A 26662-nucleotide genomic window follows, 5' to 3' on the forward strand; every position below is an offset into this window, starting at 1 on the left:
GGGACGGCAGCCCCGAGGCCCGGAGCAGCGACTCCGAGTCGGCCTCCGCCTCGTCCAGCGGCTCCGAGCGCGACGCCGGCCCCCAGCCAGACAGGGCGCCTCGGCGCCTCAGCAAGCGGCGCTTTCCGGGGCTGCGGCTCTTCGGGCACAGGTGAGCGGGGCGGCGGAGGGGCGGGCACCAGCAGATACCGCGCCAGGCGCGGGGGCACTCCTCGGCCACCGGCGGCATGGACCACCTCGTTACTGACACTGAGTGGGATCACTTCCAAGCCCGCGTGCATCAGCGGTCAGGCCTCCTCGGAATTGGCACCAAGCGGGGGTTGCCCCCAGGCACCGGCGGTGCGGGCTACCTAAGTGTTGGCACCGCGTGGGGTCACCCCCCGACTCCGGGTACCTGTGGTACCAGTCACCTCGGCAGTGGCACCGAGTGGGGGTCATTTCCTGGTACTGGCAGTTTAGTGCGACTCGTCCCTGGTATCAAGGCAGGATCAGCCCCCAACTCTTCAGCAGGGAGCCAGAATCCCCGTGGTACCAGCACGCAGGGCCCCCATTACTGGCTACCTACCCCTTCTCCTTGGCACTAATAGAACAGGGCCTCTCTGTGCCTCCTGGCACCAGTGAGATGGAGGTCAGCCACCCCCTGGGTATCTGTGGTGCCCAGTTGCCTACCGCTGCTGCATGGCATCCGCAGAACATGGCCCCGTTGATACTGTCATGACACATGGCCATCACGGAGCACTGGTCAGTGATTTCATTGCTCCATGTTTTAAGCCTCTGCTTGGAGGCAGGGTACTGGTGCCTGACCACCTGCTCTACCTTGGCGGGGAACCCCCAACCTCTACCTCTGCTATGCAGTCAGGATCTCTCCCCACACCCCCTTCCAGTCCTTGCCGGAAAAGGGATTGGATGGGCTGCAATCTGGAATCTGGGCTAGCTGTTAAAGCTCCATCTTGCCCCCTCCTCCAGAACTCTAAATGTCACCATCTTGTGCCTGTGACAGGGCTTTGACTAGGACTTTGGTGAGGAATTGGGGGGAGGGTGTGGAAAGATTGAGTGCAGGCAGCTCATGGCATGTGCGCCCATCTTGGCCAGGAGCCACTCCTGCCCATTCAGCCTTAGTGTAAGGTGAGAGAGGCCGGGACCCCAGGAGGACCCTAGATGGCTCTCTGGGCTTTTTGCTTACTGACCCAAGTCCTTCTCTGAGGAGACTGAGGAGCTTTTAGCCAATCAGCTAAGGACCCAGAGCCACCTCAGACTGGACTCTGACCCCTTGGAGTCTACCCAAGACCTCCTCTCACTTTTCCTCATTTGCCCAGGCCTCTTGGCATTTGGCCCCCCACGCTTTGCTCTGTTCCTTCCCAGGGTAGACTTTACCCACCAATAACATGTACGGTTTTCTCCTGTTCAGCGGGTCGGTGTGCCTGTGGTGCTGACCTATGTCCTCTGCCTGCCTTACCTAAATAGGGCCCTGCTGTTTGCACCTGCACTGTGTCGTGGGCACACCCAAGGATCTGGATGCCTACACTGGCAAAATTGAGCTTCGTGGGTTCTTGTGAAGCCACTTAGCCTTCAGTGTCACATAAAATGACAGGGACTTAAGCATTCAGTACCTCTGTTTTGTCACCCACAGCCCCGCAAGATGGAACAGTTTACACCCAGCTCTGCAGGATGTAGCCTCCGGTGTTCACAGGCTCCGGAGGCGGGGGTGGAGGGCTCCACTAGAGGCTTCCTGTCCCTGCCCACAGGGTGCCAAGTGTTGGGCTCCTCTGACCTATGGCTGTGCCCCTTCTGAAGAACCCAGGGTTGTGCATGTAGGGATGAGCCTCAGATGCATTTAGGAGGGAGAACAAGAAGCAAGAAAACCAACAGGCACCCTTATGTAATTCTGTGATTTAAGCAGGGAGGGTGTTATTTCTCCGTTTTTATAGATAAAAAAGACATAGGCTCTGAGAGGTAAGTGATTTGTCCAGAGTCACATAGTATAGTAAATAAAGGGCAGACACAGGATTTGAACTCAAGTCAGTCTGATTCCAAAACCCACGTCCCTTTCTCTATACCAGGTTCCCAAACATGCATCACAGTGACCTAGGAAGCCTTAAGACAGACAGACTCCTAGATCATACCCTTGGCAAGTCTGACTCATCAGGTCTGGAGTGGGGCCTGGGCAGTTTTTAAAGCTTCCCAGGTGATTCTAACATGCTATCAAGTTTGGGGACCTCTGTGTTACATCACCCTGGAGATGGTGTAAATGATGATAGGACGCCTAGTGAGAAAAAAGCAAACAGCACCTCTGGAAGCATGTAAGGAGGGCCCCCTGTGTGGCAAGACCGTGCTGGGAGCAAGGGACCCCAGTACATCTGGAGAACCCAGGAGAATGGGAGAGAGGGCAGTGAGGAAAAGACTCTCCCCTGACAGACCTGGGACTCAGAGGGTCAGATGCTCACTGGGGCTGGCCTCCCTCCGCCTACTTGATTTGACTGGGGAGGTGGGCAGGCATTTGGTTTAGTGCACCCGCTGTGGGCTTTGCCCCCTTTAATGCTCTTTATTCATCCTGCCACCTTTGTTTGCTGATGGACAGCCTCAGGTCAAAGCCCTCAGTGCCTCGGTGCTCCAGCTGAAACCCACCTTCCATCTTTTCCCCAGTCCTCATGCTCATTCTTAATCTAGCTCCTGCTTGGCGGTGGGGGCACGGGTGCCTGACCACCTGCTCTACCTTGCTTTGAGTTAGTGGGGGAAACCCCAGCCTGTCTGCTAGGCAGTCAGGATCTCTCCACCTCTAGCCTTGGGGCTGAGGGGCCTGATAAGTAAATGGACAGTGGCTAGAAGGGAGTATCAAGGATAACAAATGGATTGGTGGTGGCTGCTGAAGCTGTGTTGAGAATTCTACGTTTGGATCTTGGCGCAGTAGGAAAGTTCCATGATCTATTTGCAGTGTCTGCTCTGGATTTGGCAGGGGATGGTGATGGCACATGGGCCACACGTTGCCATCCCTGGTCTGGTTGAGTAGAACAGTCTCTGAATGGCAGCCTCTTTGGCATCTTCCTTCAAGAGGCTTTTCCTTAAAGCCCTTCTCAGCCCCCTACAACTGGCTTTGAATCTGGGGAACAGTTTGCCACCTTCATTTTTGTAGCCCCGTGAGATACAAGGCTGAGCCATGATACTCCCCAGCTCTGGATTCTTCCCACGCCACCCCACCTCTCCTTGCTGGGAACCATTAGACCTCCCCCCCGCACCCCACAACTGAGAAGGAGGAGAAGGAAGAGGAGGCATAGACTCTGCCTGAATCCTGAGGGCATCCTGATCCTTCTGCCAGGAGCCAAGGAGGGCGGGACCTGTGCATTTAGATCCTGCAGGCCTACAGTTTGGTCAGTCAGAAGTGGGAGGGAAGTGGACTCTGTTGCCTCCTCCCCCAGGGCCACCAGGAGAACTCCCTCATCTTCTGGCCTGGCCTTGGCAGCCTGATCCTGGACAGGTCACACAGCTTGTAGATTAGCTGGTTTTATACCCCAGGGGCATCAGAAATTACCTGGCACCTTGCTCATCTAGACATAAGGAGCCTTGGCCTCCAGAGCCCCTGGGAGCCTGAGCAGCTGCTTCACCATCCCAAAGGGCAGGAAACACACCTGTGGAACGAGTTTGAGACAATAGGTCCCATTAAGAGGTGATGCCACATGGCCCCAGTGAGCCTGGTCCTGAAGTCAGCTGTCAGAAAGTGCCAGCAGGGCAGCCTGAGCGGAAGCAGCCTGGATTCTGGGTGGTTTTGCAATGAATGGGGAGGGACATGTTGAGGGATGCCTGGAGCTCAGAGGTGGGAGCCCCTACCTGTGGCACCGGGGCATCTAGAAGCAAAAGGAGCCTCTTTGAGTCATTTGTTTCCCTCAAGCTAATACTGGGCCTCCAGCGAGCCTTGTGGGAGCAGTCCAGGTGGCCAGGAGAGGCGGGGACAGGCCAGAGTCCCTGGGTTCCAGCCAGATTGGGCAGAAAAAGGGCTTCAGTGTGTGAGCCAGGTATCAGTTCACCTCACCGTGGGTTCTCATACAAGGTCATGTACCAGAGAGTGTGGGGCTGGGAAAGGTCAGGGAAGTTGGATAGAATTCTTGGAGTCTCCCTCCACCACCACCACCACCACATACACACACTCACACTGGCCTCTGGTTTACAGGTCAGGGTTGGGGATGGGCAGTTCTTGTCATTTTTCTCTTCAGGCCATATCCTGAAAAGTTTAAATCTCGGGATGTGGAGCTGCCCGGGACTCTGCATTGGCACAAGAGCGCATGAGATTGAGGCTCTTCTCAGGCTTGGACAGAGAAGGGATGGTGAGAGTGACCCCAGTCAGAGAAGGCCTAGGCTCTGGACAGCTGGGGCTGGGGGCGAGCAAATGATACATGCTTTCACTCCTCGGCTTCCTGGAGGGCTCTCCAGAATTCACCAGTCTCCTCCAGCAGAGGAGGGGGCAGGTGGGCAGGTTAAGCCCTGAGGCTTGGGGCTGGGCTGATCCCTAAGAGAAGCAGGAGTATGTGTCCCTTACACCTGGTCAAGGGCAGGAGAGTTTCAGGATCCAGAATCTGACCAGGGCAAGTGCCCTGCAGTATTGTTAGAGTGGCACAAGGGGGAGATAGCTCCCATTGCGGGGAGGGCAGTGGGAGAGGAAGCTGTCCCTGCAAGCCCACTTACACCAAAGACCTGCTGTGGGTGGACCCACAGACATGTCCCGCAGGTGACTTACCTCACACCCTGCCTGGAACCAATCAGAATGCAGCAGAAGGCAGGCAGGGCGGGAACTTGCACAGCACCTGGCCCAACCCCTCCCCAAAGATTGAGGCCCGGTATAGTGGCCTTAAGGAGCCCTGGTGACACAGTGTTTAAGTGCTTGGCTGCTAACCAAAAGGTCAGCGGTTTGAACCCACCAGCCGCTCCATGGGAGAAAGATATGGCAGTCTGCTTCCGTAAAGATTACAGCCTTGGAAAGCCTATGGGGCAGTTCTACTCTGTCCTATAGAGTTGCTATGAGTTGGAATCAACTTGACAGCAGTGGGTTGGGTGGTGGCCTTGATTCAGCCAAGGTCTCGTGGCTAGCTAGGGGCTATCCAGAACTTGAACCCAGGTCCCTGAACTGGGGCCATGTTAATTTGTGCTACATCAAGGAACCTGAAACCTTCCCTGCTTCCTGAGAAACCCTTGTCTGGCAACTTCCAACCTGCCTTCCCACCTCCCTTTGCCCCTCTGTTTCCGTTGTTCCTCTGCCTTCTCCTGGAGGCTGCTGCTGCTATCTGAGCATTCCTGTAAGTCAATGGTGGGGGGTGGTCCCAAGAAGGAGGAGCTGCTACACTGTGTCCAGGCTCCCCAGCTCCCCTTTTTTCTGGTCGAGATTAGCAAGGGTGTCCCTCTGAGTGGTGCTGAGCAGTCATTTCTTGTTCCCCTGGGCTGCCTCCTCTGTGTTCCATGTGTGGGGTCTCTGATACCCTTGGGATGTCAGCCACCACCACCCCCCACTATAGTTCTCAGCACAGGGCCTGGCGGGCACTTGGGTCACAGGTAGGAGCAGGGTAGGCCCCAAATGCCCTTGGGGAGCCCCCATTCTGCCTTCTTTCCTCTTTGTCCCTTTCCTCGGCTGAGATACTAGAGAGGCCTGGTTAGGGTGTGAGAACAAGGACTCTGGCCCAGGAGGGCTGAGGAGATGTGCACTCCTGCTCGCCCACACTCACCTGCTTTCAAGTGAGTGATGTTCTAGCTCATTTTTCTCTGGCAATTAACAGTTGACCGAAACCAAAAACCAAACCCATTGCCATTGAGTTGATTCCAACTCATAACGACCCCACAGGGCAGAGTAGAACTGCCCCCATAGGGTTTCCAAGGAGCAGCTGCTGGATTCAAACTGCCAACCTCTTGGTTAGCAGCTGAATGCTTACCCACTGTGCCACCAGGGCTCCTAACAGTTGGCAGAAGCTTCTAAATCCGTCAATTTTATGTTATTCTCACGGCAACCTTATAGTTAGTGTTATTGCCATTTTACAGATGAAGAAACCAAGGCTCAGAGAGGCCAGGGGCCTTGCCCAGGATCACACAGCTCACACTGGAGCCCAAGTCTAAGGATCTTTTCACAGCCCCAGGCTGCCCTACTTAAGCACTCTTCTGTTCTCTCCCATCCCCAAACTGGTGGAGCCTAAGAAGGGGTTTGAGTGTGCCATGGGGGTGGTTTAGTTAAAAGGTTTTTATCTCATGTCAGAGTGGAGTGAGACCCATGAGGTGGTCTCCTGTTGGACCCCAAGGGAGAACTTGCTCCAGGATGAGCAAGGCTGGGCTAGGAGACACCCTTGGGTAGGAGACTAGGGTTGTTAACTGGTTGTCAGGTGGCTGCCTAGTTGGATCTGGAGTGGAGGGTAGGTCTGTCTTTTTATCTTACTTTAAAGGTACAGAGAGCAGAAAGTCCAAGGGACGTGTTCAGAGGAGCCCCTGAGATCACCCAGGGGTCAGTGGGTGGCCTGTGGAGAGAGGTGATTAGCGGTGAGCACAGTGCACCAGGCCTCGTTTGTCCCCAGCGCCTGATGGTGAGAAGTAATGAGGCAGGGAGGGCGGGCCCCAGTGCCCTCGCACTCCACTCCCAGAAAGCTCCTCCCCCTGCTCCTGGCAGAGTGCCCGTTCAGCGCTCCCACGTAGAGGCCTCTCCTGCCAGCGCCAAGCCTGATCACAGCACATGCCGCAATAGCTGTCTCAGAGCCCGGGCCGCCCACGCCCCAGCATCTCGCGGGTTAACAGCTTGCCTGTCTCTCCGCCTCCTTTCCCCAGCTTGCTGACATTTTACAGAGGCGGGGGTGGTTATGAAAGGGGCAAGCTGGTTCCTGCCCCCCAGCCCACACGGACACCCCACTAACACAACCTGCTGCCTACCTCTGGAAGGTATCCCTTAGGGAGAGACCTTCCTCCTGGTACCACAGACATGGCACTCCTGTTCTGAGACAGTATAAGGGATACACTCAAGGTTTGGTGCCACTGTGAAAACCCACCCTAGATGACTCACAGGAGCCTCAGTGAGCTGGTCTCCCTCTGGGGTCTTTTTCTTTTTTAATTTTTTAAAAATCTTGTTTAAATTATGAAATATTTTTCATTTAGAGAAGTACACTGAATAATGTAATGCCAACACTTACTCATTGCCGTCGAGTTTGATTCCAAGCCATAGCAAGCCTATAGGACAGAGTAGAACTGTCCCAAAGGGTTTCCAAGGCTGTAATCTTTACAGAAGCAGACGGCCACATCTTTCTCCCATGGAGCAGCTGGTGGGTTCAAATCACTGACCTTGTGGTTAGCAGCTGAGCGCTTAAACACTGCGCCATCAGGGCCCCTTTCATCACCATTTAGCTTGGTCAGATCTTAACATTATACTGTATTTGCTTTAGATAAAGATGGGGGACCCTCTGTCTCCCTTCCAGGGAAAGAGGAAACCAGTCTGATTTTGGTGTTTGCAGTTCTCATGACTGTTTTAAAATGTTTTCTATATAGCTGTGCATCTATAGCAATATATAGTACTGTTTTGTATAGTTTTAAATTGGATTTAAATGGTATACTGAACATATTCTGAACTTTGGCTTTTCCCTCAACCTTGTTTTGGAGATTTAAATCTTGATACATGAGCTCTATTGTTGTGTGCCCTCGAGTCGATTCCAACTCATTGTGACCCTATAAGGCAGAGTAGAACTGCCCCGCAGGGTTTCCAAGGAGCAGCTGGTGAATTCAAATTGCCGACCTTTTGGTTAGCAGCCTGAGCTCTTAACCACTTTGCCACCAGGGCTCCTACATGAGCTCTAGTACATACGTTTTAACTTGCCATATAGTATTTGTTTTCTGCGTGACAGCTTATTTGCCCAGTCTCCTGTTGATGGACATTTAGGTAGTTTGCAGTTTTTCACCGTTACAAGCAGTCCTTCAGAGATTGTTCAGGTGCGTGGTTCTTTGTGCCTGCTATCCACCAGTATTTGGTTGTAGGGTGTATGTATCTGTAATGTAGGTAGATGTTGCCAAGTGCACTACAAAGTACTTGTCCTAGTTTATAGGCCTCTGAAGCTACTTACTTTCATTAAATCTTTGGTGAACTAAGGAATTGGTTACATGTATAGAAACTAGAAACTTTTTCAAGTTTGCAACAGTCTCATGAGGCAGATAGGTGGGAGTTATCCCCATTCGCCAGATGAGGAAATTGAGGCTCAGACAGGTTAAGAGACTTCGCTTGAGGGCAGTTAGTCAGGGATAGAACCCCTCTAGACCCTTGAGTCCAAATCCACGGTTCTTTACCTTTAACCCCTGCGACTTCTCAGAGCCATTTTAGGCATAGTTACTGCTTCAAAGACAGGAAGAATCCTTGTGTGGGGTGCGTGGAGGCCTCTGGGGGGGATTGGGCAGGGCCTTGGGGGCTGGTAGCTGACTTGGAGGAGGTCCTTTAGGGGACTGGAGGGAGCAACATGGTCAAAAGTTTCAGAGAGGGAGTTAAATTTTGAATGAGGGAGCAGTGCTCCTCCCGGCAGCTGGGGAACAGAGCCTGCTGTAGACATAGGAGAAGGCAAGGAGCAGGACTGGTCACAGGAGAAGAGGGATGTGGGGACCAGCAGGGGGTTTGTAACAAAGGGGGCCCATTGGGAGACTCGCAGAGACATATTGGCATTCCCATCAGGGATCGGTTTCAGTGTGGGCCTTAGAGATACAGGAGCTCAGCCCTGACCAGCAGCTCGCCACCCAGTGCTGGCAGGAAGGCCTGAGGAGCTGCCCAGCCGCTGGGAGAGTGCGCCAGCCTCCTCGAGGCTAAGCCTGAACCATTCCTTTTTTCCTCCATTCACTCTTCAGACTACATCAGGCACTTCTAGACCCTGGGGTACAATTATGAGCAATACACAATCCTGGAGGCTCACAGTTTGATGGGGGATAGCGATTTGTGAATCAGTGCTGACAGTCCAGAGTGACCCAGAGGGCCTGGGCGTGGGAGAGCTGACCTCCCGGGAAGGGGGCTGGGGAGAACTTTCCAGCAGAACCCATGTCTGAGCCAAGTCTTACAAGATGAGAGGAAAAAGATGAGGGAGAGTTCACTGAGCAGAAGAGGGGAATGGTATTCCGGGTAGAAAGACTACCAGGTACAAAGTGCAGAGCTATGAAAAGGGACTCATGAGAGTTTTGCTTGACAGAAGCATCTAGAGGCAGGGAGTAAGGGGTTGAGAGCGTGGACCGTGCAGCAGACTTCTGAGTTTGAGTTCCAGCTATGCCACTTATTAGCTGCATGACCTCAGGCAAGTTACTTAATGTCTCTGTGCCTCAGTTTCCTCATCTGTAAAATGGCAATAATGGTACCAACTATTCGCTTTTATGAGGGTTAAAAATTAAAAAAAAAAAATTTGCTGTCAAGTCAATTCCAACTCATAGCAACCCTATAGAGCAGAGTAGAACTACCCCATAGGGTTTTCAGGGAACAGCTGGTAGATTTGAACTGCCAACCTTTTGGTTAGCAGCTGAGCTCTTAACCACTGTGCCAGCAGAGCTCCTTGTGAGGGTTAAGTGAGTTAATATTTGTAAAACGCTTAGAATGGTGACTGGCACAGAGTGAGTGATGTATGTATTTGTCAAATAAAATATAAAAACTATGGAAGAGAGATGGGAGAGGCATCTGGGAGGCTTGTTGAAGGCCAGGCCCAGGTTTTTGCATTTTGTCCAGCTGACCATGAGGAGCCAGGGAGGGGTAAGTGGGTGCTTTAGAGTGAAATCTGGCGGCAGCAGGAGGATGGCTTGGAGTGAAAGTGCTGAAGGAATGGGCCAGTCATTTCATTCTACAAACCTTACTCTAGGGCCTACCAGAGGCCTCAGGACATGAAGGAAGGGACTAGGGGTATTCCATCAGGGAGCTCAGGGTTAGGGTCCCTGGCCCAGCCCCCAAGCTTCTGAGGCAGCCCCTCCTGCCCTCTCCTTGCCCACCACCCTCACCCTGTGACTTCATGTCACCAAATCATGCTGTTCAGGTTCATAAGGAAGGCCATGGAGAGCATGGAGTGGGCAGTAGCACTTAGCCCTGAAAAGGGCTTCCAGCTGTCCCTCTTGGGTTCCCTGGAGAGGAGAGGAAGATAGCTGCTAAAACAAAGGCTGTTGCCGTCCCCTCGTGCCCAACAATGAGAAGTGGCCTTGGCCAGCCTGGGCCTGTGGTCAGCCCTTGGGTGTGGTACTTGAGATAGGAAGCCCTTCTCTTCCCTTAAGTCTCTGGCCCCTTCCCCCCAGAATTGACTGTTCCTTCCTCCTGCGCTGCTGAACTTGATGCCAGGCACTGTGCTGGGCAGACCAGATGCACTAGGCTTGGCCCCTCGCCCCCCAGGAAAGGTGTGGATTTGGAAGGATCAGAGTGTCTAAGGGTCCAGTGGCAGAGGAGCCAAGTGGGTGATTCGGAGTTATCAGTGGGGCCAGTGCCTTCTTGGCTGGGGCAGTTGTGAACAAGTGGGATTTTCACACAAGGTGGGGAAGGAGGCCAGCGTTCTGGGCAGAAGGTAGCCATGTGCAGGGGCACAGCCAGATTGGAGGACAGAGAACTGATTGGCTTGATGAGAGCCAAGGGTTTGTGTCAAGGCATAGTAGGCTAAGTTGGTGCCACAATTGCAGAAGCCATTTCCAGGCTGAAGGGCTTGGAATTCACTCTGAGCCTATGGTCCTGAAAGTCCCTTAGATCCTTTCAGGGGATTGGTGAGGTCAAAACTGTTTTTGGAACAGTAAATCCATTGCTATCGAATTGTTTCTGACTCATAATGACCCTATAAGACAGAGTAGAACTGCCTCATAGGGTTTCCAAGGCTGTAAATCTTTACAGAAGCAGACTGCCACACCTTTCTCCCTAAGATGTTGTTTGCCTTTTTCACAATGTTAACATTGGTATTGATGGTACATAAGTAATGATGGGTAAAACTACTAGAAGCCTAACACAAAGCAAGTTAGTGACCCTGACAGGTTAACAGTCATCGTATTCTTCTCTCCACACACTTGCAGTTAAAAAAAAAAAAAGCAGTAAGAATTGTTAATTGTATAAAGTCGTGACTCCAGAATACAGACATTTGTAATATTCTATGTGAAGAAAGGTGAGCATCCACCTAAAAAGCCCTTCTGCTACAGACTATGCATGAAGGCTGTCCTGAGTAAAAGCCCTGGGTGGTTGTTTGCATTGCAAGCTGTTCTGCTTTTTTTTTTTTTTTTTTTTTTAAGGAACACCGTTTTCACTTGAAAGAACACCTGATAGACAAACTATTCAGACTTGGGTATTTGGCAGACATTTTCTTGAAAATGAATGAAGTGAGCTTGTTGCTTCCAGAACAGTGTCAGTATTTGTTGTCAGTGATAAAATTTGAGCCTTTGAGTGAAAGTCTGAATTTTGGAAACCTTACATTCACTTTCTAGAGCCTGACAGCTTCCCAGTGCTTAAAGACTTTTCTGATGAGATCAGTAGTGATGTTAGTGAATGTGATTTTTTGATGTTGTAGAATGAAACGTGCCGACATTTGGCAGATCTGCATAACTCTCAGTAAACCGATATTTTCCACTGACCAGTGCTTGATGTTGCAAGATTCAAAGTGCAAGAAAGAGCAGTGAAAAGTTCATTGATAAGGGTTTCAGATTCCACGTCGCAGCTAACCTTTAAGAAACTACCACTAGTCATATTTTGGTGTAGTTGCAAAGAAAAGCATCCATAATTATCTGAAAAGGCTATTAAGCTATTCTTTCCTTTTCTAACTCCCATGTCATTGTGAGGCAGAATTTTTCTTCACATACTCCAACCAAAACAACATCTCAACAGATTGAATGCAGAAGCAGATCGGAGAATCCAGCTGTCTTCTGTTCAGCCAAACATTAAAGAGAGTTGCAGAAATGTAAAACCATGCTGCTCTTCTCACTAATTTTTTTTAAGAAAATACAGTTTATTTTTCATAAAAGTATGTTATTTATGTTAGTGGGTTTATTATTGTTTTTCAGTGAATTAATAAATAAACAATTATCTGTTTTAATTTCTCATATGGTAAACATCAGTAGCTATAACCCACATAAACAAAACCTCTTCGAGGTCTTCAATACTTTTTAAGAGCATAAAAGGTCGCCATGAGTTGAAATTGACTCGATGGTAACTGGTTTGGGTTTTTTTTTTTTTTTTTTCTTTTTTTTTTTAGAGGGGGTCCAGAGATCCGGAAGTTTGGGAACTGCTGCTCTAGACCCTAGGGAGCCTTTGTAGGAGTGTGAGCCAGAGAGTAGCATTCCGGGCAGGAGATACATGTGTGGCATGAGTCAGGACAGCTTGGAAAGGCCCCCTTGGCAGGGCTAGATAACCCACACTCAAGGGTCCCAGCTCAGCCACCTCTGAGCTTGGGTACTCACTGGCCTTCCTGAGCTCAGGTGCCTCATCTGTTCCACTGGGAAGGTAATGCTGCCCCGACAGGGAAATGACAAGCCGCCTATCTGATAATGCTTGTGTTGTGAAAAAGTGCTTTGGAAGTTGTGAAACACTCCACCGATATTTATTTTTGTGGTTGTCTCGTCTGGAGCCGGTGTGCTTAGCTGTCTCAGATGCTTTCCCGAGACCCTAGGAAATCTGTCCAGAGGATGTGAGGGCACCAGGTGGCCGGGCATTGGGCTGCACACCTGGCCTCTGAGTCTCCCACCCTGGACCTTTTCCCCGGAGCCAGGGTGGAGGGGAGGCTGTTGGGCTGTCACTCAGCCCGGCTCTGGGGACTTCAGGAACAGGAGCTGCTTGTGCCCGCCCACCCGCCGCCTGCCTGCTGCAGGGCCTGGAGCCGCCTCTGGGAGAGGAAGTGCAGTTGGTTACCAGTCGGGTTATTTTCATAACGGCTCTCAGGCTCGGGGAGGCGGGGGAGGGGGCAGAGGCACAGCCACCGCAGCTCGCAGCTCTCCAAACTAGGACTTGCTCAGCCAGAGGCAACACGAGTGGGAGCAGAGCCGGGCTTGCCCGCCTTGGGGACCACGGCCCCACCTGCTTGCCCACCTCCTGCCTGCTGCCCTGCCTTCCAGATCAGGTCAAAAGGGGTTCCCCCTCCCTTGCTTCCTTTCTGCTTCCTCCCTCCTGTATCTGCTGGGGTGGGCGTGGGGAGGGGTGGGTCAGGGTGGGTCCAGGAACCACCATCCTTAGATGAGGGTCTCGCTGTGCCAGGCTTCTGAAGCTGATGGAAAAGGAAAGGGAAAGGACAAGGGGCAGGTCAGGCTCCTGTCCCCAAGCCAGGGAGGCCTGGGAGGTAAACATTAACTGGCCTGGCCACCTTTTCTACCCCCTGCCTAGCCTGACCCTGCAGCCACAGCCTAGCTGCCCCCGCTGTCCATCTCTGCCCTGTTCTTAGCAGCATCCCTTTAGTGGGTAGAGGCCTTGGGGTAGTCAGGACCCCGCCTCACCAGCCCCCAGGCTGGCCTGGGATGTGCAGGCTTTCCCTCCAGCTGTCTCCACCTCCTTCCCTCCGACAGGACCACAGGGCTGTGGGAGCGGAGCAGTCCGCGGTGGCTTCTGGCCAGCATCCTCTTGGGGAGGAAGCTCCAGACCCTTGCTCTGGGGCTGCTGGAAGGGGCCACCATGCACCATTCCCAGCCTTCGCTGAGCAGAGGGGCACTGGGACCCTGCCCACAGCATGCAGTAGACACTCTGTGGAATCCCACAGGGTGTCTTGTGCCAACCCCTCTGGAAGAATCTGTGGCCCAGGCCTGGTACCAGGGGAGGTGGGGATGCCTTGCAGCATGAGCAGATACCCAGGTAACACTGGCTGCCAGGCTCTGTTCCTGATGTGGTGGGTGGTGGGCACCCTGGGTGCTCCTGCTTCCCTTTCTTGGGTTCCCACCCCCACCGTGGGCAGAGACAAATCCCAGGAGATGGCATGATCCACATGCGCTGGTGTCTATGACAGGTGATAGACCCTGCCCTGCCCCTGCTCTGCCAGGTACCTTACATCTGTCATCTCATCAGAACCCCTCTTATGCCAACTCTCTGAAGTAGGTAGTATGAGCCCCATTTTGCAGATGAGAAAACTGAGGCTCAGAAAGTTTCGCTCATCAGCCCATGATAACACCATGGTAAATGGCAGATGCAGGATTCCAAAGACCCTAGGCTTTTCCACTTGAAACTAGCATGGTGTGTGAGGATGCTCTGGGCTCGGGGTGAGGGGTCCTGCCCTCTCTGGCCAGTAGCTGACGAAGCTGGAGTGCTCATGTACTCTCAGCTGCCTGCAGCCACACTTGCTGCTCTCCATCAGGTGTGCATGGCCAGACACCACTGTCCTGTGTCCTTCCACAGGCCCTGCCCTCTCCAGGCCCCCAACAGCCAACAGGACATTTATGGGGCCCCCTGAGCCCCTATCCATCCTGTCCACTCAGGCTTCCCCCAGCTCCCGCCACCAGCGGACCAAAGGGCAGCCATTTTGCTGGGCCATTGGTGTCGGAGCCCTGTGGGGCCTCCCCCAGTGACCTTTACGTGTGCTGTGTGGTGTGTTCGAGGTGACAGAGAGCATGAAGTGGAGAGAAGCTGTGCTCAGAGCTGCGCTCGGGGGAGAGGCTTCAGGCCTGGTTAGGGGAAGGGCCAGGAGAGGCCCGAGGCCAGGCTGACTGTGTGACCAGACCCAGGAGAAGCCTCAGCAGAGATAGGAAGTCAGGAGTCAGGCAGTTACTGACCAGAGCACAGAGGTTTCTATGGAGACCGGAGGAACAGGAAGCATGGGGCCTGGGGGAGGGGGCATCTGGGAGCACAGAGGCTCAGGGGCCTGGCAGGAGAACTGGTCATACACTGTCATATTAGCCAGTCCGACAGCCTCCCCAGACAAACAAGGAAACTGAGGCCCACAAGGGGACAGCTTTACACATAGGCACACAACATTGGCCTAGCTGGCCTTGCTATCCACTGGGAGTGACTGCACCTTGGGGCAGCCAAGGAGGCCCTGGACAGCTGTGGGCTCAGGCTACCCTGGCAGCGTGCAGGACAGCATGCTGTGGCAGTATCTGTAAGCTACCACCTGTGTCATGAGGCAGTGTGTGCAGGTACCCTCTTCCTGTTGGCCCCCTTGCCAATGTGGGTCTGGGGTAGCAGGCAGGCCCAGCCCTCGCCACCACCCACAGAGCACCGGCAGCACCTCCCCCACACTGACTGTGGCCTTTTGTTTTCTGGGTGACACTAGCATCAGGCAGTGTGTCCGGGTGACTAATCTCCTCCGGGCTGGGCGGCTGTCACAGGGCAGCCTGACCAGCCGGGCGGGGAAAGCTGACACCCTGGGGTAGCTCTGGCCAGCTAGTGTCCTGGCAGCAGTGGGCAGGCGGGCCTTCCAGCTCCTCTTCCCTGGATGCAGAGCTGACCCCTAGGCAGGACTGACCCCGGCCAGCCCAGCGAGCAGAGTCAAGTTAGACAGACCTGACTCAGGTCGCAGCTCTGCCCCCTGACTGGCCTCTTGACCTTGGTCATGTTATCGCACCTCTTCAGGCCTGTTTCCTCTTCTCTGTGACAGAGCTCTTGGTCCTACCTATCTTACAGGGTTGTGGTGGGGATCAAATGAGATGATAAAGTGCTCAGCCCAGGGCCCTTCACACAATAGGTGTAAAGTAAATGGGCAGTTACTATTATTGTGGTTCCCTTCCCTACCCCATTCCCGCCCCATCTCTGGGCTGCAGGGGGCAGGCTTTACCCTCAGATAGACTTGTGTTCTACATTGCCTCCACCACTGTGGACTTTGGGTAAGTTACCTCTCTGTACCTCAATTTCCTCATCAGGAACATGGAGTACCACGGTACCTGTTCCTCAGACTTAGCACAGTGCCAGACTCAGCAAACGTCAGCCATGATGATATGGATTTTAGGAGGGAGCCATGTTCTCTGCCTGCCAGCTCTCCCACCCCCACTCACTGCCCTGTCCTTCTTTCTCCCTATCATCTGCAGCGGCTGGGGGGCGTAACAGGCAGGGACAAGAGCCAGTTAGTCTCCAACACTGCTTCCCCAGGCATGGCTGCCTCCACTGCCCACTGGTGACGGGAGCCAGACACCTCGGCCCTGTCCACCTCTCCTCAGTTCCCCTGTACCGTCCAGGGCCCAGGCCCGAAGCCACCAGCACAGACCCACAGCCTCAGTAGCAAATCAAAACAGTGAGTGGGAGGAAGAGGAAGCGCTAGACATGCAGGCTGAGCCTGACTCCAGGCGCGTTCCTATTGCCGCTGAGTCGATTCCACCTCATAGTAACCCTATAGGGAAGAGTAGAATTGTCCCCCTAGGGTTTCCTAGGCTGTAATCTTTACGGAAGCAGATCACCAGATCGTTTCTCCCTTGGAGCAGCTAGTCAGTTTGAACCACCAGTCTTTGAGTTAGCAGCCGAGTGCTTAACCACTGCACCACTGGGGCTCCTTCCAAACCCATGTAGCTCTGCCTTAATCTCCCCTCCTCCCCACCATTTGTCCAGGGTACCCACCCACCATGCCTAATTCCTGCAGAGCTATTTCTCCTGTTAGCCCCAGGCAGCAGAGCCCTGGTAGCACAGTGGTTAAGAGCTCACCTGCTAACCAAAAGGTCGAATCCACCAGCCACTCCTTGGAAACCCTGTGGGACGGTTCTACTCTGTCCTGCAGGTTTGCTATGAGTCCGAATCAACTCGATGGCACACAAGAACAACAGCCCCAGGCAGCATGGCTGTGGCTGTGACTCTGACCTCCCTGTGGCTGCCAGGGGCTAGAATGCACCCCCCGCCCCGGGTCAGGGCCCAGAGCATCTGATGGTGGGACACAGGGAATCTGCCGTTGAGCCCACTGGAGGCATTGCCACCCTAAACCGTACCAGGCTTCCTGCCTTGCCCCAACTGTGAGGGAGAGGCAGGTGCTTAGGACACTGATCCGCGTGGTCTGTGCAGAAGGGAGGGGCTGGGAGTAAGTGAGCTGGGGAAGGAAAGGAGCGAGCATTCTCCAGAACAGTTGAGGGAGGGTGGTGGGAGCAAGGATGGCCCCCAGAGGCCCTGCCTCCAGGAGGGAGCATGCAGCTCCCTGTTAGGAAGTTTGAGAGCCGGGGCACAGGCTCCACTGGCAGAGCTGGAAGGGCTGCAGACATCAGCCAATACTCTCACACATGGAATGTCCGTACTATGCCTCTAACTTAGAAATGTGAGACATTTGTGCAAAAAAGTTCCTTCTGTCAGTGCCTCTGAGACACGCCCACACACACCCAGAATGCTTTTCTTTTGTTGCTTCCCATACAAAGTCCCCTGGTGAAGACCATGGTGGCCTCTTCCCCCAGCCACTCCTCGGTTTGCTGAGGGTCTTATTTCCTCAAGGCCCTTTGGTCCCTAAGTCAGATGCCAGACCCTCTCCATTTCCCAGTGCCTTTCTCAGCCTGACCCCTGGACTGGGGCTCAGTGAGTCTAGGGTCGCCTCAGGCCTGAGTTGCTTTTCAGAGAGACTCATTTTACTCTCGTGGCCTGGTTTATGCCATATCCCAGGGGAAACCTAACCTGCCCCATATAGGTGGCTAAGCCAAGGCCCGACAAGAGGCGAAGAATTGCCCTAGGCCCCCAGGCTGTCTGGGGCAACTAAGAACTGGAGCCCAGGATTCCAGCTCCCAGCTTCCTTTTTCTTTTCCATCAGCTTCTGGCAAGAGCGTTGAGGTCCTTTAGGCCCAGGGCTTTGTGGATGATGGTGCCTGGACAGAGGAAGCCAGGGTGGGTAGCCAAAAGCCCCCTCCTACTTATTACTCCTGGGGCAGCCAAGGAATATAACATGGGCTAAGCATCAGCACTTCTAACAGCTGTAAATGTGGGCTCACCTGAGAATTCCCCGGGACCCTTGAACACTCCATTTATGGAGGTGAGAGGCCATAGTTGCCCCCTCCCGCCCCCATTCCAAATGTCCCATCTCTGCTCACAGAGAATGGGTTGTGAAGGGGCTCCTGGGTGCAGGATGGGCCATGGCCTGGCCACACTCCTGATGCTTTGGTCTCTGTGCCCAACAGCCGCCGCCTGTCCCTGCCATGGAGACCTTCTTTAGGAGACACTTCCAGAGGAAGGCACGAGGCTCTGGAGAGGGGCAGCGGCGGCCCAGCGGAGTGGGGTTTCCCACTGGCAAGGCCCAGCGCCGTTCCCCTGTCGGTCAGGCCTCCTCCTCACTGGCCCAGCGGCGCCGCTCCAGCTCACAGCTCCAGGGCTGCCTCCTGGGCTGCAGGGTGGGGGCCCGGGGCAGCCGCCGGCGCTCCAGCACTGTCCCCCCGGCCTGCAACCCCCGCTTCACCGTGGATGAGGTCACCACCCCCCAGTCTGCTACTGTCAGGGCCCCGCTCCTGGGTGTGCCCCTGCTGCAGGCCAGGCTTGTGGGCATGAAAGAGGAGGAGAAGGAGGATGTCGCAGCTAGGGCATCGAGTGCCACCCAGCCAGGCACCAAGAGACCAGGGTCACCCCCACACCTGGGCGCCTGCCCACTGCTTCCAGTGCCCCGTTACCTTCGCCGGCGCCAAGCCTCCCCACACCTGCTCCCTGCTGATGTGGTCTACGACCACACCTTCTGGGGCCTGCATGGCTGCTATCGTCGCCTCAGCCAGCGTCGGCCCTCGGGTCATCACCTTGGCCCTGGAGGCCGAAGAGCCTCAGGCACCATGGCCAGCCCCGTGTTACCCACCTCTGTGCGCCAGCTGTCCCGCAGGCGCCAGGTAGCCCTACGGCGCAAGTCGGTCGGACCCCAGGCCTGGAGCGCCCTGCTTGTGTAGGTATAGCCTCGGCCAGCAAGGCGAGTGTTTTGGCCCCAAGGGGCCTGACTGGGCCAGGCCCATACCACTCTGTCTGACCTGCAGGTGCCACCCAGGAACAGTTCCAGGCAGCTCCCTGGAGCCAGTACACCCTGGAAGGGCCGCAAGAGGGGCTGTGTCTCCTGCGGGGAGCCTGTCAGAGTCTTGGGCTCTGTGGGGTCCTCTCCCCTCCCTGCTGCAGTCCCTTTCTTGGCCTTGGGTTGAGCTGAGATCCCAGGTGGTGGGGAAGGAAGCAGACAGCGAGTGCTCAGCTGACCCCGGGCCTCAGCTGTCTCCTTTCCTGTAGGAAAGCCATCACCAAGTCCGGCCTCCCACACCTGGCCCTCCCTCCGCCCACACCCGGAGCCTTGTGTGGCGAGTCCGAGCGGCAGATCCGGAGCACTGTGGACTGGAGTGTGAGTGGTGGGATGCTGGGTACTGGCCCCTGCTGGGCAGGGGAGGGGCCAGAGGGACTGTGGGCACTGGGAAAGGAGGAGGGGGGTTTGCAGGGGAGGGGCAGGCCTGCAGGGGTTGGCTGCATTTGTGCCAAGGCTTAAAGAGTAGTGAAAACAGGACTGAGCAAAGTAGATCCTGGCTGCTGCAGCTGGAGGAGAGAGGGTGGAAGGGGCAGGGTGGGGGCAGATTGGTGGGCTAGGCGGCAGGCTTGCACTGAGCACGCTCCTCCTGTGGTCTAGGAATCGGCGGCATATGGGGAGCACATCTGGTTTGAGACCAACGTTTCTGGGGACTTCTGCTATGTTGGGGAGCAGTACTGTGTAGCTAAAATGCTGGTGAGTGAGCTCGGTGTGGCGTACTGCCCCCTGGTGGTGAAGCAGGGTCTAGAAGCCTGCTGGCCTGATGTTACAGCCCTTCCAGGGAAGGGGGGACAGTCTCCAACCTGAGTGCCCCAGCTGTGCGCTGCCCCAGGATGGTGAGGGGAATGAGGGCTTTGTCTTGTCTTGTTGCCAGGAGCCAGGACTGGAGGCTCCCGGTACAAAGGAGGCCACTGTGCTGGGGCACCTTGAGGTTTCTCTGCCTGCTCAGGGGCAGGCCCTGGATGGAGTTATCAGGTGCCTCAGAGGCCCTTGCTTTCTTTCTTGCAGCAGAAATCAGTGTCAAGGAGAAAGTGTGCAGCCTGCAAGATCGTGGTGCACACGCCTTGCATCGAACAGCTGGAGAAGGTGCGTGGTAGCCCAGACTGGCATTGCCTCTCAGATACTTACCTACACACATGCACTCATGTTACACAACACAACCTGCCAGGGATCCCCCAACACCCATGGTGGTGAAGAGCCAAGGACTCTGGAGCATTCAAATCCTGGTTCCCCTCATTTATTAGCTGTGAAACATTGGCAAGTGACTTAATCTTTCTGTGCCACAGATGAACCACCTGTTAAGTGGGGGAAATCACAGCACTTACCTCGAATGGCTGTTGTGAAGATTGACTAAGATGAAGCAAGTGCATGGCCTGTCAGAAGTGCTCTACTACAAGTGTTTGCTACTGTTGGTTTTCTTTTAGCAGCTTTATTGAGATAATTTATGTGCCATACAAGTCTCCCGTTTAAAGTGTGCAATTCAGTGGCTTTTAGTATATGTTCAGAGAGTTGTGCAGTCATCACTACAATCAATTTTAGAACATTTTCATTACCCCCAAAAGAAACCATGTTCTCTTTAGCCCATCACTCCCCAATCTCTCCAGTCCCCAGTCCTAGACAACCACTAATCTACTTTCTGTTCCTCTAGATTTGCCTCTCCTAGATAATTCATATAAATGGAATCACACAATATGTGGTCTTTTGTGTCTGGCTTCTTTCACTTAGCATGTTTTCAAGGTTTATCCAGATTGTAGCATGTAGCATTTCTTTTTATCGCCAAATAATATTCCATTGTATGGATACACCACATTTTGTTTATCCATTCATCCATCAGTTGATGAACATTTGGGTTGCTTCCACTTCTTTGGCTTTTACGAATAATGCTGCTGTGAACAGTTTTGTACATGTTTTTATGTGAACATGTTTTCAATATTCTTGGGTTTATAACAAGGAGTGGAACTGCTGGGTCATATGGTAACTCTGTTTAGCTTTCTGAAGAACTGCCAGATTGTTTTCCAAAGCGGCTACACCATTACACATTCACACCAGCGATGTATGAGGGTTCTGATTTCTCCGCAACCTCACTTTATTCTGGCCATCCTAGTGGGTGTGAAGTGGTATCTCATTGTGGTTTTATTTGCATTTTCCTGATGGCTGATGATGTTGAGCATCTTGTCATCTGCTATTGGCCATTTGTATGTCTGGAGAATTGTCTATACAGATCCTCTGCCCGTTTTTTTTTTAACTGGGTTATTTGTCTTTATTATTGAGTTGTAAGAGTTCTTTATATATCCTGGATAGTAGTCACTTCTCAGATATATAATTTGCAAAAAATTTCCTATTTTGTGGGTTATGTTTTCACTTTCTTAATAGTGTCCTTTGAAGCATAAAAGTTTTTAATTATCTATTTTTGAGGTTTTGTTGCTTATGCTTCTGGTATCCTAAGAAACCATTGCCCACTGCTGTTGATTTTCATCTTGAACTTCAGCTGTAGGGGAAGCAGCAGGGTAGGGCCCTCAAAAGGGTCAGCAGCAGTACAACTTCTCCTGTGTGGCATTTTGAAAGAGGATCTTGGTGTTGTGTGCCATCAAGTCAATTCCTACTCATAGCAACACTATAGGACAGAGTAGAACTACCCCATAGGGTTTCCTGAGCTGTAATCTTTACGGGAGCAGGTTGCCAGGTCTTTTCTCCCATGGAGCAACTGGTGGGTTCCAACCACCAACCTTTCGGTAAGCAGCCAAGTGCTTAACCATTGTACCACTAGGACTCCTTAAAGGGAAATCTTAGTAGCTCTGACTCACTGTCTGGCGGTGATCCGCTTTCCTCTAGCCCTCTCATTCTCTCTACTAGAATGTGAGCTCTGGAGGGCAGGGGTTGTTGTCTGTGCAGTGCTGGATCTCCAGCACCTGGAGCAGAGCCTGGCTCAGGGTGGTATTGACTATTTCTTGAAGGGATGAATTAGTGAGTGGTGGCCATGACACCAATTTATCAACATCCAAATTAATGCTTAGAAGAGGCCCCTGACTTGCTGAGGCTTCGTAGCTCAGCAGTGGCTGGGCTGGTCCTGGGCAGCTCCAAAGCCTGTGCTCTGTCCCCTACTCGAAGCCTCTGTCAAGCCCTTTCCCCAAGGACTTTTATCCACAGTATGTCTGCAGCTGGGGGCACGTCTGGACGCTGTGCTTCTAGAGAGACATAAAGGGAACACTGGGGTGGTGGGCAGTCTGCGGTTGAGGTTAGGGGGTGGGAGGGGTGGCTGTGGACCATGAGGCCTCCCCAGCCTGTGGAAACCCAGACCAGCACATGCACACCCGAGATTCTAGGAGTGACATGAGCAAGGCTAACTTGGGCTGGTTCCCCAACCCCTGAATTATAGAGCAAGGCTTCCCTGTTGTTAGTTGCCCTCAAGTCGGTTCCTACTCATGACAACCACGTGTGTGCAGAGTAGTGCTTCATAGGGTTTTCAAGGCTGTGGAGGGCGAGAAAGAATATAAAGATAGTAAACCGTGGTCCCATTTTAGTGGATGTAAAACTCTGTTCCTCACCTGGGATACTGGGCAGAAAGTTGTGGGGGGGAGAGGAAGGAAAGAGTCCTTTTGGCTGGTGGGGAGGAGGCAGGAACACAGGAGGGCTTCCCAAAGGAGGTATCTCACATTCCCAGGGTTCCCAGGATGAACTGGGGCTAATCCTACCATGTGAGGATGACTCTGAGTGACCCTTTCCTGGAGGGGTGGCCGTATGGCCGACCCCGAAGAGAGGTTCTGACATTTGGGTGGTCATTGCAATGTTTCACAGATAAATTTCCGCTGTAAGCCATCTTTCCGGGAATCAGGCTCCAGGAACGTCCGTGAGGTAAGTGCCCATGGTGGGTTGGGGCAAGGAGGCCCACGTTTTTCAAGTGGACCTCTCTGCAGTGCCTCCAGAGTGCCACCACGGGGCTCGGCTCCTTCCAGCTGCTCGAGGGTCCTGGGAGGTACAAGGCTGAGGCTCCGAGAAGGTCTCCCAAAGGGGGAAGACTGGCTGCAGGAGAAGGGGGTGGGGCACAGCTTGCCTTCTTGGCCCTCCTAGCTCTCTCTGCCAAATTGTGTGCCGCCCTGGGGAAGTCACATCCCTCTCAGAGTCTCAGCCTTGCCTGTGGGCCTTGGAGAGAAATCTTCAGCCCCTCTCACCTCACCCATAGGACTGCACCGTTGACATATCGAGGGTGGTGGGCCGTGCTTAGGGCTCGTGCCCTCCCCACACACCCCCTCCCCCCAGTGATATTTCTTCCTCCCCAGCCCACTTTTGTGCGTCACCACTGGGTACACCGGCGGCGCCAGGATGGCAAGTGTCGGCACTGTGGGAAGGTGAGAGGCCCTGTTGGCCTGGTGGCCCCAAATCCCATGCTGTGTGGACAGTGTGGCCTGTGTGTCGTGACTGTGACACCGGAGCACAGGGGCTGGGGCTCACTCAGCTTGACACCCAGCTGAGTCCCAAACCACCATGGCCCCACTCTTGTCCCTGGGCTAAGAGGAGGGCAAGGAGGGTGGGAAGTTCCTTCTAGTGCAATGCGTCTGGACTGCTTTGAGGCCATGGGTGGTCCCTTTGAGAATCGGATAGACTTTCTCACCTGTTCGGCTCAGCAGATGCTCGCCCGCAGCCCGTTGTATACCAAGCACCGAGCGGGGCAGCGGTGCTGCCCTCTGGAGGCCGGTGTAGCTGGCAGGCCGACATTGCAGCTGAGCTGCCCTAGCATAGGTGTGATTGTTTTGTTCACTTGGCGGTTGTCGAGTCTTGTCTGGCTCCCTCAGGAAGTGTAAGCTCTGAAAGGTGTCAGGGCCTTGTCTCCCTTTTTCCGTTTCTTCCCAGCGCCCAGAAGAGTGCCTGGCACACAGGCCCTCAATAAGTGTTTGTGGAATGAGCAAGGAAATGAATGTGAAAGGTACTATAAAGAAGCACTTTAAGAGCACACGGGGGTCTGGCTAGGTCTGGGGGTCCGGACCCTGAGTTAGGCAGGAGTTAGCCTGCACATCCTGTCCAGCAGAGCGCGTGTGCACGCACACTCCTAGCGCTTTGCAGCTAACTTCAGAAAGGCATGGGCCCCTGGTTAAGCACCCCTGCTCAAGGACTTATTTTATGGTGTTAAATTTTTTAAAACATGCTCAATTTCCCTAGTTGGAGAGAGGTTGGCACCGGCGCAGGGCTGAGTCTGCTACTCTAGGCCTGGCACCCCGGTACCCAACTGTCCTGTCCACCCTTAGGGCTTCCAGCAGAAGTTCACGTTCCACAGCAAGGAGATTGTGGCCATCAGTTGTTCCTGGTGCAAACAAGCTGTGAGTGGGGCCCCCCATCCCTGCAGCTGTCCCTGGGCTTGGGTCCCAGGGTCTTGGCTTGGCCTGGCTCAGCCTCGCAACCCTCCCCTCTAGTACCACAGCAAGGTGTCCTGCTTCATGCTGCAGCAGATTGAGGAGCCCTGCTCCCTGGGCGTCCACGCTGCCGTGGTCATCCCACCCACCTGGATCCTCCGTGCCCGTAGGCCCCAAGTGAGTCCTGCCTGCACCCTTAGCACTGCTGCTCCCACCCACTTAGGGTCTCCCAGCCTACCCACCTTGTCACCAACGCCTCTACTCCTCTTGCAGAATACCCTCAAAGCGAGCAAGAAGAAAAAGAGAGCATCCTTCAAGAGGAAATCAAGCAAGAAAGGGCCTGAGGTTAGACCTGGGGCTGGCAGGCAGTTGGAAGGGGAACAGGTGAAAGGGGTCCATTTCTCAGAACTCTGAGCCTCTGGGGCTGGGGCTGCCAGCTCAGCCTTTGTGGGGTCGGTTTGGGCTTTGAGGACCCCGAGGAGGGTGGGCGATTAGATCTGGGTCGCCTCTCTATGGCTGGACCCACCAAAGGTCAGACCCCAGAGGTGGTACATGAGGATGGGTGGAGCGGGTAGAGTGTCACCCTGGGGACTGCTGGGATGGGGGCTGGGTCCTCCAGGACAGGAAGGAGCCTTATAGCTCTCTGTGTCTCCAAGGAGGGCCGTTGGAGACCTTTCATCATCAGGCCCACCCCATCCCCACTCATGAAGCCCCTACTGGTGTTTGTGAACCCCAAGAGTGGGGGCAACCAGGTAGGTGCAGCCTCCCCTCTCCACTGAGAGCCATGGGGTGGGGTTGGGTTCAAGCCCACCTGCCGGCAGCTCTGCTTAGGCTCCATTTCAGGTGTCTGCCCCATTCCCTCTTTCCCAGGCAGGGGTCCTAGGAAGTCCTAGCCTGTATCTATCCTTTCTGGGCCCAGCCCCACAGCCACGTCCTTCTCCCCCTTGCTCCTCTACCCTGACTGCCTCCTTCCTCTCCCTCTTTCCATCCCCAACACCTCCTGGCTCCTGCTCCCCCACAGGGCGCTAAGATCATCCAGTCCTTCCTCTGGTACCTCAATCCCCGCCAAGTCTTTGACCTGAGCCAGGGAGGGCCCAAAGAGGCGTGAGTAATTGCCGAGGTTCCAGGGGGCGGTGGAGGGCTGACCTGGCTCTCACAGCACACACACCCTGACCCTGTGCCTGTCTCCCTGACCCCAGGCTGGAGATGTACCGCAAAGTGCACAACCTGCGGATCCTGGCCTGCGGAGGCGACGGCACGGTAGGTGATCCTTCTGGGGCCACGGGGTCTGGGCTGTAGCCTGGGCCTCCCACGGGGCCTGACAAGCCTCCCGCTCTGCCCACCTCAGGTCGGCTGGATTCTCTCCACCCTGGACCAGCTGCGCTTGAAACCACCACCCCCTGTTGCCATTCTACCTCTGGGTACTGGCAACGACTTGGCCCGTACCCTCAACTGGGGTGGGGTAAGAGCCCACAGGAGGGTGGGCCAGCTGGGGGCCGGCCACACGGCAGGGGCATCTCCAACCACGGCGGCTGCTCAGTTCCTGCTTCCTCCCACCAGGGCTATACAGATGAGCCCGTATCCAAGATCCTCTCCCACGTAGAAGAGGGAAATGTGGTGCAGCTTGACCGCTGGGACCTCCAAGCTGAGCCCAACCCCGAGGCCGGGCCTGAGGAGCGTGACGAGGGTGCCACTGACCGGGTGGGTCAGCCAGGGCAGGGCAGGGGTGTTGGGGTAGTCACCATGCTCAGGACTTGGTGTCTGGGGCTCCTGGGGACTCCACTGTCCCTCTCACTGGTGGGTCTTTATCTCTTGGGCAAGTGTCTTTACCACTCCAAACTTCGCTGTTTCATCTGTATGGTGGGAATTATGGTGCTCACCTCACAAGAGGCTTGTTCATCCAACCCTCAGCACCTCTTTACTGAGTACCTACTACTTGTCAGGCCTTGTAAGCAGTGAACAAAACGCAGTACCTGCTCTGGTGGGGCTTTTACAAGACAGACATGTCAGGAACAGTGCTGTGGAGGGAAACAGCTGAGGAGATGGTGCTGGCAGGGAGCTGGGTGCCCTTTTACCCCAGGCGCTTAGGGAAGCCTCCCTGAGAAGCTAAGAGTGGAGCAGGGCAGAGCCTGATGTGGCGGGAAGGGCAGGTGAGCTGAGGGCAATAGCTTCCAGGTGACGGGGGCTTTGTTAACTGTGCTGGGAGAAAGGTCCTGAAAAGCACTGGGTGGGCAGGGCTCCAGGAGGGTGTGGGGCTGGGAGACCCCGCCCTCATCTTCGTCCCTTGACCTTTTCCAGCTGCCCCTGGATGTCTTCAACAACTACTTCAGCCTGGGCTTTGATGCCCACGTCACCCTGGAGTTTCACGAGTCACGAGGTTGGCAGCCTTGGGAGGCCAGGGAGGGAGGGGGCACAGGAGTGTCCCGAGGAGAGTCAGACTTGCCCCCACCAGTGAAAGACAGTCATTCCCAGCCCTGTGTCCTCACCCCAACC

At 54.4% G+C, this 26662-nt stretch overlaps 1 protein-coding gene across 2 annotated transcripts in view; it reads left to right on the forward strand.

The window, feature by feature from the left end:
• Window positions 1–26662, forward strand: part of DGKZ (diacylglycerol kinase zeta) — a 34542-nt gene that overhangs the window by 2482 nt on the left and 5398 nt on the right. The window contains exons 1-16 of one of the 2 annotated variants that reach the window (XM_004387660.2): window positions 17447–17674; window positions 17965–18707; window positions 19037–19145; window positions 19425–19520; window positions 19836–19910; window positions 22620–22676; window positions 23102–23170; window positions 24065–24136; window positions 24230–24346; window positions 24443–24514; window positions 24826–24921; window positions 25191–25273; window positions 25369–25429; window positions 25518–25631; window positions 25730–25870; window positions 26468–26546. In XM_004387660.2, the coding sequence (XP_004387717.1) occupies window positions 17983–18707; window positions 19037–19145; window positions 19425–19520; window positions 19836–19910; window positions 22620–22676; window positions 23102–23170; window positions 24065–24136; window positions 24230–24346; window positions 24443–24514; window positions 24826–24921; window positions 25191–25273; window positions 25369–25429; window positions 25518–25631; window positions 25730–25870; window positions 26468–26546 (1966 nt within the window). In that variant the 5' untranslated portion in view covers window positions 17447–17674; window positions 17965–17982. Of the gene's footprint in view, window positions 1–17446; window positions 17675–17964; window positions 18708–19036; window positions 19146–19424; window positions 19521–19832; window positions 19911–22619; window positions 22677–23101; window positions 23171–24064; window positions 24137–24229; window positions 24347–24442; window positions 24515–24825; window positions 24922–25190; window positions 25274–25368; window positions 25430–25517; window positions 25632–25729; window positions 25871–26467; window positions 26547–26662 lie in introns of those variants that run through there. The other variant, XM_004387662.1, reaches the window with a different exon arrangement.

This window comes from Trichechus manatus, unplaced genomic scaffold (genome assembly GCF_000243295.1).
Source record: "Trichechus manatus latirostris isolate Lorelei unplaced genomic scaffold, TriManLat1.0 scaffold00191, whole genome shotgun sequence".
NCBI classification, from domain to species: Eukaryota; Metazoa; Chordata; class Mammalia; order Sirenia; family Trichechidae; genus Trichechus; species Trichechus manatus.